This window comes from Onychostoma macrolepis, chromosome 05 (genome assembly GCF_012432095.1).
Source record: "Onychostoma macrolepis isolate SWU-2019 chromosome 05, ASM1243209v1, whole genome shotgun sequence".
Classification (NCBI taxonomy): domain Eukaryota; kingdom Metazoa; phylum Chordata; class Actinopteri; order Cypriniformes; family Cyprinidae; genus Onychostoma; species Onychostoma macrolepis.
In genome coordinates, this window is record NC_081159.1 from 35,331,565 (window position 1) to 35,344,703 (window position 13,139).

The 13,139-nt window shown below is 40.2% G+C and overlaps 1 protein-coding gene across 12 annotated transcripts in view; it reads left to right on the top strand.

Annotated features, from left to right (window-relative positions):
• The window catches only part of rgs3a (regulator of G protein signaling 3a), a 220,927-nt gene that overhangs the window by 160,482 nt on the left and 47,306 nt on the right, over nt 1-13,139 (top strand). For all 12 annotated transcript variants that reach the window (XM_058774668.1, XM_058774664.1, XM_058774666.1 and 9 more), the window contains one exon: nt 5,499-6,368. In XM_058774668.1, coding sequence (XP_058630651.1) covers nt 5,499-6,368 — 870 coding nt within the window. The remainder of the gene's footprint in view (nt 1-5,498; nt 6,369-13,139) is intronic.

The window sequence follows — 13,139 nt, forward strand, 5'->3', positions numbered from 1 at the left end:
TGCAAATAAGGCAGATGTGAGGTAGGAGAGAAGAGTTAATAATATATGAGGAAGTGGATCAACGGGGGTTAGAGTTCAGTAAAGAGACAGCTCTGGGGAAGAAACTGTTCTTTAGTCTGCTGGTCCTGGTCCGGAGGCACCTGAAACGCCTGCCGGAGGGCAGGAGAGAAAACAGTCTGTGGGCTGGGTGAGAGGAGTCCTTAAGGATGCTGCGAGCTCGATGCAGACAGCGTTTCCTCTGGATGTGTTCGATGGCAGGTAGTGGAGTCCCTGTGATGCGCTGGGCAGTTTTCACCACCCGCTGCAGTGCCTTGCGCTCCGCAACAGAGCAGCTCCCATACCATACTGTGACACAGTTGGTCAGGATGCTTTCTATTGCGCAGCGATAGAAGTTCACCAGGATAGCAGAGGAGAGCTGATTCTTCCTCAGTGTCCTCAGAAAGAAGAGGCGCTGGTGAGCCTTCTTGACCAGGCTGGAGGTGTTGGTTTTCCACAACATGTCCGCCGAGATGTGGATCCCCAGGAACTTGAAACTGGAGACACGCTCAACAGCCATTCCATTGATGTGGATGGTGTCGTGTGCCTCTTGACTCCTTCCTGAAGTCCACGATGAGCTCCTTCGTTTTGGTGGTGTTGAGGAGCAGGTTATTTTCAGTGCACCATGTGGCCAGGTGCTGGATCTCCTCCCTATAGGCAGTCTCATCGTTGTTACTGATGAGGCCAATCACCGTGGTGTCGTCTGCAAACTTGACGATGGAATTAGATCCATACACAGGCTTGCAGTCGGAGGTGAAGAGGGAGTAGAGAAACGGGCTTAGCACACAGCCCTGTGGTACACCAGTGTTAAGTGTGATGGATGTGGAGCAGGTGAATCCTGATCGAACATTCTGGGGTCTGTTGGTCAGGAAGTCCAAAATCCAGTTACACATTGAGGTATTGATGCCCAGGTCTCCAAGTTTGGCTATTAACTTGGTTGGGATGACAGTGTTGAATGCTGAGCTGAAGTCAACAAACAGCATACGTGCATAAGTGTTCTTATTGTCCAGGTGAGTGAGCACAGAGTGCAGTGCCATGGAAACTGCGTCCTCTGTGCTCCTATTGCTACGGTAGGCAAACTGGTGTGAGTCCAATGTGGATGGTAGAGAGTCTTTTAGGTGTTCCAGGACCAGCCGCTCAAAGCACTTCATGACGATGGGTGTGAGTGCTACAGGGCGGTAGTCATTAGGGCACCTCGGACTAGAGTGTTTTGGCACTGGCACAATGGAAGTGCATTTAAAGCATGTTGGTACGGCTGCTTGGGCAAGAGACAGGTTGAAAATGTCTGTAAAACCCCAGCGAGCTGCTCCGCACATGCCCTGAGAACACGACCAGGGATGTTGTCTGGTCCAGCAGCCTTGTGCGCGCTGATCCGGCTCAGTTCCTTGCAGACATCTGTGGAGGAGAGTATGATTGGTGGGTGGTCATCTGAGGATTGAGCTTGGTGGCAGTTTCTCTGTTGTCTCTTTCAAAGCGAGCATAAAAGTAATTTAGCTCGTTCAGGAAGTTGACATCAGTGGCTGCGGGGTGGAGTGGGTGGGTTTGTAGTCACTGATGGCCTGAATGCCCTGCCACATGCGTCGAGGGTCAGAGTTGGAAAAGTGTCCCTCTATCTTTAGCTTGTAGCAGTGCTTGGCCTTTTGATGCCCCTCTTCAGGTTTGCTCTGGATGTGCTGTAGGCTTGTGCATCTCCTGATCTGAAGGCAGTGTTGCGTGACTTCAACAGGAGTCGCACTTCCTTGTTCATCAAGGCTTCTGATTTGGATATGTGGTGATCTGTTTCTGGGTTGTAACACTGTCAATGGTGATATTGATATGATCCAATACAGAGGAGGTGTAAGAGTCAATGTCTGTGTGAGCGCCACTGGTGGCTTGAGAAGCAAACATACTCCAGTCTGTGTGTAGAAACCTTTCCTGGAGTGTGGAATCTGCCCCGCAGGCCACACCTTGATGGTCTTCACTGATGGCTTCACACGGTTGATGAGGGGTGCATATTTGGGGTGAGGAACAAAGAAAGGTGATCTGACTGTCCCAGGTGGGGAGGGGTGTCGCAACGTAAGCTCCAGCCATGTTTGTGTAAACATGGTCTAAGGTTTTGTTTCCTCTGGTGTGACAGGAAACATGCTGGTGAAACTTGGGTAGCACTGACTTTAAGTTTGAGTGATTAAAGTCACCTGCAACAATAAAAGCCGCTTCCGGGTGATCAGTCTGTTGTTTACTGATGGCTGCGTGAAGTTCTTTCATAGCAAGCTTGGCATCAGCATCCGGGGAATATAGGCTGCAGTTATAATGGTGGAAGTGAACTCCGCGGTAGATAAACGGTCTACATTTAACCATGAGAAACTCAAGGTTAGCTGAACAATGACTCCCAACAATAGCAGAGTTTGTGCACCAAGCTTTGGTTTTTAACTTGTTTTTCATTTTTAATTGCCATAAGCAAATTATAACTTAAAGCATTTTATCAAACTCACAACGAACAATTCATCTTGCTCAGGATCTTAAGTTACAATGGAGTATATACAGTAGGCCTACATAATAAATTCATTATTCATTCATTATTGACAGCTTCTATAAGAAATGGAGATATGGGTAAAAGTATATATTATTAAAAAATAATAATAATTAAAAAAAAAAAACAGTATAAACAGCACTTTCTATATTTGAGTATGACTGAAACAACATGATAGGAGATGTTTTTGTTGTTGACCATTTACACGCTAATCCCCAAGACTTCAAAACTTTCAAGTTTATAACTGACCAACTTCTAAAAACAAATTTATAGTTGTCTTTGTAAAGAAATATGTCGTTTTGGAGCCGCTGCTGTGACGCTGAACAAACGCTTCCAGTGTGAATACTCTGGCGAGTCTGCAGCTGCAGTGACGCTGTAGTTACGCTGACGTGATGCTGCCGCGAAGCTCACGCTTGCGGTGTGAAACGGGCGTCAGACTGAGTACAGAAGCGAAATGAAATTGAGCGGAAGTACGAAGTCTGACGTAGTCAGGCTAAGGTTTAAGGGTGGGTTAAGGTGTAAGGGATGGGTTAACAGTGTAATTATAAATGTAATTACAGAAATGAATTACAGATGTAAGTACATATAGGTATTTTTTAAAATATAAGTACAATGTAAAAACATGTACACAATAAGTGCATTGTATCAAATTATTAATTTAAATGTAAGTACATAGTAGTTAAGGCCACCTAATATAAAGTGGGACCGTCTGCCTTATTAATTGATTTTTATTTTCTGTGTTTTTACTGTTTGTTTTATATGGATGACACTGTATTTCTACACTGTCTAAATTTCTACATTTAAAAAATAAATAAATAAAAATCAATGACATTCTCATTCAAAAGTCCCCCCTTGTAAGGAGTCCACTGGAGGCGAGTTGAAAAGAACACAAGTGCAGCTTTATTTAAATCCCAAAAGTGACCAAACAATAAACAAAGACTTGACTTGAAATAAGATTTGACTTGGAATGGCATGAACAGACTTGGCGTAAACAAAAGCAAGAACTCACCAACAGGGGTTCCAGGGATAATTCTCAACGAGAGACAATGGCAATATGAGGGCTATAAATACCAAACAAAGAGAGTCACATGACACAAACCAACCAATGGGAAACAAGGCACATGACTAAAGCAACCAATCAGAACATGACACACACACTAGGCAGGAATACATAAGGATCAATGGAATCACATGACTAGACATGAAAACAATGAACATGAAACAAAACCCCAAAACAGACATGACACCCCTACATTTTGCCCTGAATCTATAGAACCTAAACAAAACCAAAGACTTGAGTAAAGACTATAGAATACCCAAGACGTGTCACTCGTATAGTTTTGAATGGGGGAAAATGCAACTCTCAATATGGCCGCTCAACTGCAGGAAGCCCTGCCTTCTGAATGAAAGAGCCAATCACTAATCGGTAAAGTCAGCGCGTCACTGCAACTGCCTTAGAAGTCCCGGTTGCTATAGAAACAGTCAGCGTTCTGAGACGTGCACTCAGGACTGTGCATGCTCACTGGCTGATCTAGCCTGAAAAATAAGCTTTTTGTAATGCTATTTGAGCAAAAGAAACAACATTTATGATTCAGTTGTTGCCAGATTTCTTTGGTGCTTTCAAATATGAAATTTAATCATAAGCTTAGTGAACAGTTTTGGAGAATTTGACGTTTCCCCGTTCAAAGAGATAGGAGCCGCACTTGCATGCCCGAGAGGCATTTCAAAGATGGCTGCTGAGTGACATGACTTGTCTTAAAGAGACTTTGACTTGAGTAAATATTTTGGCCATAAAAGAAAGAATACACAAGTTAAGACAAAAGATATTTCCCATTTAAAATTCAGTGGTTTGTATCCTAAAAGTGCTGACTTGAAGCCCATTTTATGTTTAAATAATGTAATACCGTTATTCTTATAACTGTTTTATGATGATTAAAACCCCTTTTAGACAGGTATAGATTTCTCAAAGGAAATGAGAGAAATTTGTATTTGACAGATTCACATTGTGGATTTAATCCTATCCATATCTGTAAAGTCTGTGTTTTTTTTTTCCCCCCACACAATCTCTGTACAAATTCCAGAGCAAATTACCTACCTTTTGCCTATCTCCTCTGAGAAATCTAATCCCATCTGTCTGTGATTGCTGATATTATATTTTCACACCTCTTTTCCTAATGTTTTTTGGCTTACATGAATTACCATGAATGATTATTTTCAACCTCTTTTCTATTCTGTTGAATTCAGTGTCTTAAGTCGCTTACTTCTTTTCTGGCATTGTTTGTTTGTTTGTTTAGCCTTTATTGTACAATAATTTGTTGTTAAGACTTTGTAAGTAAATTAATGTGGGAGAAGGGGCCAGGATTGGGGCATCTTACCCCTCTTTTAATGTCTCACTACAACAACTAAATTAGCAATTTTTATTTTCATTTTTTCAATATAATAACACATAGACTGATGCATTATTATCCTGCACATGCTAAAATTAAACATGTTACACTGTAAAAAGTGCTAAGTTGACTTAACTTAAAAAAAAAAAAATGTTAAATAATTAAAAAACTAACTTAAGTGAATTGTCAAGTTCACTTAACTTTTTTTTTGTTTTTAATTATTATTTACTTAATAATTTTAAGGCAACGGGTTTCCTCAATTTTTTTAAGTTAAGTCAACTTATCACTTTTTACAGTGGTGTACTTACACTAGGCGTTTTGAACCGTGCCCAAGCGCGTTTGACCCCCAGAGCCCGGTTCGTTTGACTAGTGTGGCGCTCTGTGCCACGCTCTGTGCCACGCTCTGGCGCGGTTCATTTGGCCATCACTGGCCCGGTTGGAAGAGGTGGGCCAGGGCACGTTTCGGTATAATTGTTGTTCAGTTACTGACTATAATTACACATTGTAATATTGCAGTGTTAGAAAAACAGTAACGGTTTTGCACCACTGTTTTCTTCTGTTGTCAGATGCTCGAACCCAAGCAGGATGAGCCATGTGACCTCAGGGGCCGGAGAATGACCTCTGAGGATGACCATTCCCTGGGCAACCTTTCCGATGCATCAGCCACGACTGCGAGTAGCCCTCACTCCAGGAGTCTCACGCTGCTGGAGGATCTGTGCACCCCTCTGGAGGAGAACAGCCACCTGGTTCCACCAACACCTCCGCCCTCCACTGAGGGAGAAGATGGGAAGAGCACGGAGAGCAGCATGAATGAGTTATGGAGGGAGGATGAAGGCAAAGAGAAAGAGGAGGAGAGGGGGAATACTGAGCCAATGACCGAGGAGAAAGAAGAACAGGAGTTCTTGCACGCACATGCAAGAGACTGTGAAGATGAGAAACAGCTGCTTGTCGATGAGGACAATGCTTCAGAGGCAGTGGACACAAACGCTCCACCTTCATCCTCTTCCTCATCATTTGTCATCCCCGAGCTGCGATTAGATCGGTCTTTCAGCGCAGATGCCCTCTCCACCCCTGGCACAGATGAAGAGTATGAAGAAGATGAAGATGATGATGAGGAGGAGGAAGACAGTGATGATAACTACCTGGAACGGAGTGACAGTAAACGGAGGAGCATGGTAGAGGCCACTTCCTACGAAAAGCACTCAGGTGGACTCAGCGTGCAGAATTCCCTGCGCAGACGCACACACAGTGAGGGCAGTCTTCTCCAGGACCCTCGCACAACCTGCTTCACATCTGACAATGCCATCAACTGCATGGAAGTGACCGGGACACACAAGGGCGGCTGGACACTTCCATCACCCAAAACCCTGAAGAAAGAGCTGACTAAGAATGGAGGGTCCATGCACCAGCTGTGTATGCTCTTCTCTGGAAGAAAAGTAAGTCCTTCTTGTTCTTACTCTGACAGTCGTATTAAATGAGCATGCCAAACGATTTATGAATCATTTCCTTCTGTCATGTTACTTGCTTAAGCTGATATATTAGTGAGGCCAAGCCAAGCATCACTATTACTCATACTCAACATTATGGACTTTTCTAGAGAAATTAAGGTCAATTTGTAGCTTGTTCTTCACCATTTGCACTATGGACAGTTGGTATTACTCATCCAAACGGTGAGACATTGGTCAGACTTACAATTTTCAGATGTAGTATAAAATAGGCAATAAATTCTACTAGACTTTCAATAAAAGAGGGAAGATAATTTGGGTCTGGGCTTTTTTGACTTAGTAAAATGAAACAAAGTGCAGAAGAAAAAGCAAAGCAAATAGGGGCCTACCTTTTAAGGCAGCAAGTCGTGCACAGGTACAGTAAGCATCACTCACTGTTTTCACAAAAGCACATGCACTCCGCAAGACAGAAACAGAAATGTCTCATTAGCACTCACAACACAGCCCCACCTTGCTTGTCACATGTACCATCTGGCAGGTAAAAATCAAAAGATGGATTTTTTTATCATGTATATCATACACTGTGCAGAACAAGGTAAGAGGTTTGATCCAATCATATCACATTAATTCATCTTGAGCAATAGTAGTACTGACACTCGCCTTTGTAAACACAGAATGTGTAAATGTTCCTACATATAAGTAAAGAAAAATGTTGAATAGATTAAAAAAAAACAGGTGATTAGTTGCAAGGCAAATGTGAATGCTTTAATATACAGTGCAGACAGACAGACAGACAGATAGATAGATAGATAGATAGATAGATAGATAGATAGATAGATAGATAGATAGATAGATAGATAGATAGATAGATAGATAGATAGTCAGTCATGGTTTTAAAGATCCCAAAGTTTATCATTTACTGGTTCTGTTAGACAGTAATAACTTTATAAGTACAGAATAATAATTATAAGCATTATGTACTTAATATGCATGTACTTGTTGAATCAGTTATATGCACCTTGTATGCTATAGTAATATAATTAATACAATTAAATTAGTCATTTCAAATTCTACTGATATTTTATTGCTCATTATTCTGTATATAATTGTATCCTAGATTATTGTTCATATGGCTCAGAATGCACTTAGGGCTGCACTCTCAGTTTTGTCCACTAAGTGGCATTCTGACAATTTATTTTGGTCTCTAACCAGACTGACACAGTATTTGATGTTGTCTAGTCAAACAGTTTTAAGACCACATATTTATATACATGCCTTTGAATGCATGCTGGAATGACTTTTTTGTTTGTTTGTTTATTTGTTGGAATGCTGGATTTGTGTGTGTGTGTGTGTGTGTGTAAGCAAGAGTGAATTCTTATATATATATGTATACAAAACCCAGAAGGCTGATACATTTCTGTATCATTCCTAAGGCAGATAACTGCTTTTATCAGCCAGTACTGATTACTGGCTGATATGTCAGTGCATCCCTACTTTTAAGGCCTTCCATATTAGCACCACCATATCTGACAGTATTAATCTTTCATTATGCTCCTATTTCATAAGTCATTATTTACTCACCATTGTGTTGTTCTAATGTCACTTGCCCTTCTCTTTTTTTGGACCATGAAAAGAGATTTAAAAAAAAAAAAAAAAAGTCCCACTTGTGCCTGTATGGCGATCAACATCAAGTGTCACAGAGTGGCCCCATGCGACACGTGCCATATATTCCATGTGTTCGGGGGGTATACGATAGGGTTTGATGAGAAAAAAAACTGGAATTTATTATATTATTTAATGAATATCCTGCAGTTGGTCTCTTTGCATTGTGAAAAATCAAGGCATGGAATACAATCCATGACACTTCTTCTCTGAGGTAAATATATCTGGATATTCATTCATTCAGGATATTCATTAAATAATATGTTACATTTCAGTTTGTTTCTCACCAGACCCTGTCTTATACCCACAGAACACTTGGAATATATGGCACGTGTTGCATGGGTCCACTCTGTGATACTTCTGTGTCTTTTTTTTAAAAGCTCGATGTTCATGTGCGTGAGCATTTACTTTTTTTAATCTCCTTCTGTGGTTCGAAAAAGAAAAGAGGCCATATTGTATGGGATTATATCTCTGCCACAATTCTGAGCGCGAAATATCATATTTTGAGTGCGCAAAAGTGCATTTTGAGTTTTCTGGAGAAAATGTTCGTCTCGCAAAGAAGAAAGTACTTTGAGCGCACGAAAATCAATTTTGCATTTAAAATAAGTTTTTGGATGTGTGCAGACCTTCTCTTTTGCGCATGCAACGTTTCACTAGCTTGCTCCCCTGACGCCTGCCCTCAGTGCTCTCTAAACGCCGACGGCTCACTAGCTCAACACAAACCAGCGTTACAATATGCCATAATTCCATCCAATCAGAGACGACGCTGCTCAATTCTGATTGGCTGCTTTGACAACCAATCACAACATTCCCTGCATTATGGACAACAGTGGAAGAGGAAAAATACAGTGCGAGCCTAATTATTATGCAAGTTGATATTCTGATCATACTTTTTCCAAGCACAATTTACCAATTCCAAACGACATCAATCTTAATAAGTACTTTTAATTTTGTATTTAGTCATTTATAACTGATATATAATTGTTCATGAAGGCTGGAAGTGAAAAACGCCTTACATTCAGGTGTGCATAATTATTAAGCAGGTTTTCTTTTACAGATAAAATTAGTCAAAAAAGAGATTTAACTCAAACTGAAAGTCAAAAATTATTAAATGCCCATGAGACATATTCAAAACTAATGCAAATGTCAAAGTTAAGACATGACCATTGGACAGCAAAATGCTCAGTGGGTCAGCAGGGTAAGTCAAAAACACGTGGAGAAGAAAAGATGCATGTTAACTGCAAAAGAATTAAGAATTAAGGTGAATATATTATTCTATATTTAGACCACTTTGACCTTTCAGTTTCTAGTATAATTAAGTAATTTGATCATTTTAGTAGCTTATCAGGATATAAAATAAATTGGAGCAAATGTGCTTTAATGCCAATTAACAATGTTAAAGTTAATTCTTCTATTCCCTCATTTATCCCTATTAAGGAATCTTTCATCTATTTGGGCATTACCATATATAAAAACATTCATAAGATTGCCAGAGATAATTTTAATAATATTTTAATTAAGGTCAAAAATGACATTCAAAGATGGAAGAATCTTAAAGTCTCTCTCCAAGGAAGAATCTCCACTGTTAAGATGAATTTGTTACCTCGATTTAATTTTTTTTTTTCCTCTATGCTACCACTTTCTCCCCCTCCAGGTTACTTTAAGGAGATCAACTCCATAATTTCTAAATTTATCTGGAATGATAAATGCCCCAGAATTAAACTTACCACATTACAACATCCTAATAGCGCAGGAGGACTGGCTGTACCAAATTTTGAAGTGTATTATTGGTCGTGCCAGCTTAAGGCTCTTCATAATTGGGTTGATCCTCAATCTACAGTTTCTTGGAGAGTGATTGAAGCTGACAAGGTTAAACCAAATAGACTCCAAGATATTTTATTTACTGGCACAGCAAAAAAAGGGGGTAATTATAAATGTGGTCCGGTTGTGGCCAACTCTATTAAAATCTGGAAAACGGTTGAACGTCTGATAGGAGGACCCTTCAAATTTTGTAACAGTACACGTTTATGGCACAATTTTAATTTTGTATGCGGAAATCGTCCATTTGTCCAACCTTCTTGGTCTTCTTTAGGTGTAAACACGTGCGGTGATATATATGATAACCAGGGCCTATGTTCATTTCAGACATTAAGAACCAAATTTTGTCTACCAGCATCCGCATATTTTGTCTTTCTTCAATTACGTTCTGCTCTCAAAGCGTATGGCATCCCTTGGTCTTCTCCCATTTCCTCTCATCCTATGTGGACTTGATTGCACCTTCTGCTGGTCGGCCATCTGTTTCTTTAATATATAATAAGATTATTGATTGCATTACAAAACCTCTTTCTATTAAAACTATTTGGAACAGGGAATTATCTGACCTTAATTTATCTGTCGACTGGGAGAGAGTGTGGTCTAATCTCAGTTTAACATCTAAAAATCTGGCTCATCGTCTTATTCACTTCAAAGTCATTCATAGAGCATACATAACTCCTTACAAAAGATTTAAAATGAAACTACAATCAAATCTCAACTACCATATATGTAATACTACATCATCAGGTACTTTTCTGCATATGTTTTGGGAATATCCTGTCGTCATCAGTCTATGGACACATGTAAACCTGGTTTTATCATCCTTACTGCAAATTGATTGGTCTGTTAACCCAAGTTTGTGTCTTCTTGATGATTCTGGTCTCTGTATAAGTTCAATGCAAAAGAGAATGTTGTTTGCTGGTTTTACAGCTGCGAAGAAGACTATAATACAGAACTGGTTTACACCGCACATGTGTGGAAAAACATATTGGATCCGTAGCCTCCTGCAAATAGTGACTTATGAACGTACAACAGCACAAATCAATGGGGCCAAGCCTTCTACCATTGATGCTTGGCAGTGCTTTCTCTTTGATATACGTGACTGTATAAAGAAGTGACTTTTGTGTTTTTCTTGTCCTTCCCTCTCTCCCTCCCTCTGACTGGACTTTGAGATATTGAGTATGTGTCTGTTGTTGTTTTTTTTTTGGATGTTATGTATGAAAAAATAAATAAAAAATGTTGATAACAAAAAAAAAAAAAAAAGAATTAAGGTGAAGAATTAGGTGTGAAACCATGAACCATTTAGTCTCCAGCGCCAGCATTTTCCAAAACTGCAACCTACCTGGAGTCTCCAGAAGTACAATGTGTCAGGTTCTCAGAGACTTAAGTTAAGTAAAGAATCCTAAAAAATGACCCCTACTTAAGAATCACATACTGAAGTGTAGTAAAATACTTGAAGACTGATGTTTTTATTGGCTTTATAGTTTAGAGTGACTCTTGAAGGACCAGCACCACATCCTCTTACCACTGTTTGAAGAATTTATCTTCCAGAATCTGGCAGTAAGTTTTGGGAGTTAATTTTTAGTCCATATCAAGATTTTATCTGTAGAAGATAACCTGCTTAATAATTATGCACACCTGAATATAAGGCGTTTTTCACTTCCAGCTAGGGGTGGGCGATATGGAAAAAATATCATATCATGATTTTTTTTAGAAATATCATGATTCACGATTTTATCACGATTCTTTGTCATGTTGGTTTTACTATTGCAAGTTATCTGAGCATTACAGCCAAACTAATTTCCCTATTATAAAGACAGCCTTTTAAGGTAACAAAAAAAAGAAAAGAATGGCAGATATTTAGGCCAAAGTGGGTGAAGATAAAAATCTGTCTTTATTCTATCTTTTTTTATTAAAAAAATAAGAACAAAGATACACATTACAACTACACATAATATACAAATAAAACAAACAGTAATTTATTTTCAGGTACAACAGGTGTATTTACAGTGAGGAAAATAAGTATTTGAACACCCTGCTATTTTGCAAGTTCTCCCACTTAGAAATCATGGAGGGGTCTGAAATTGTCATCGTAGGTGCATGTCCACTGTGAGAGACATAATCTAAAAAAAAATCCAGAAATCACAATGTATGATTTTTAACTATTTATTTGTATGATACAGCTGCAAATAAGTATTTGAACACCTGAGAAAATCAATGTTAATATTTGGTACAGTAGCCTTTGTTTGCAATTACAGAGGTCAAACGTTTCCTGTAGTTTTCACCAGGTTTGCACACACTGCAGGAGGGATTTTGGCCTCCTCCACACAGATCTTCTCTAGATCAGTCAGGTTTCTGGCCTGTCGCTGAGAAACACGGAGTTTGAGCTCCTCCAAAGATTCTCTATTGGGTTTAGGTCTGGAGACTGGCTAGGCCACGCCAGAACCTTGATATGCTTCTTACAGAGCCACTCCTTGGTTATCCTGGCTGTGTGCTTGGTCATTGTCATGTTGGAAGACCCAGCCTCGACCCATCTTCAATGCTCTAACTGAGGGAAGGAGGTTGTTCCCAAAATCTCGCAATACATGGCCCCGGTCGTCCTCTCCTTAATACAGTGCAGTCGCCCTGTCCCATGTGCAGAAAAACACCCCAAAGCATGATGCTACCACCCCATGCTTCACAGTAGGGATGGTGTTCTTGGGATGGTACTCATCATTCTTCTTCCTCCAAACACGTTTAGTGGAATTATGACCAAAAGTTCTATTTTGGTCTCATCTGACCACATGACTTTCTCCCATGACTCCTCTGGATCATCCAAATGGTCATTGTAAAACTTAAGTCGGGCCTGGACATGTGCTGGTTTAAGCAGGGGAACCTTCCGTGCCATGCATGATTTCAAACCATGACGTCTTAGTGTATTACCAACAGTAACCTTGGAAGCGGTGGTCCCAGCTCTTTTCAGGTCATTGACCAGCTCCTCCCATGTAGTTCTGGGCTGATTTCTCACCTTTCTTAGGATCATTGAGACCCCACGGTGAGATCTTGCATGGAGCCCCAGTCCGAGGGAGATTGACAGTCATGTTTAGCTTCTTCCATTTTCTAATGATTGCTCCAACAGTGGACCTTTTTCACCAAGCTGCTTGGCAATTTCCCGTAGCCCTTTCCAGCCTTGTGGAGGTGTACAATTTTGTCTCTAGTGTCTTTGGACAGCTCTTTGGTCTTAGCCATGTTAGTAGTTGGATTCTTACTGATTGTATGGGGTGGACAGGTGTCTTTATGCAGCTA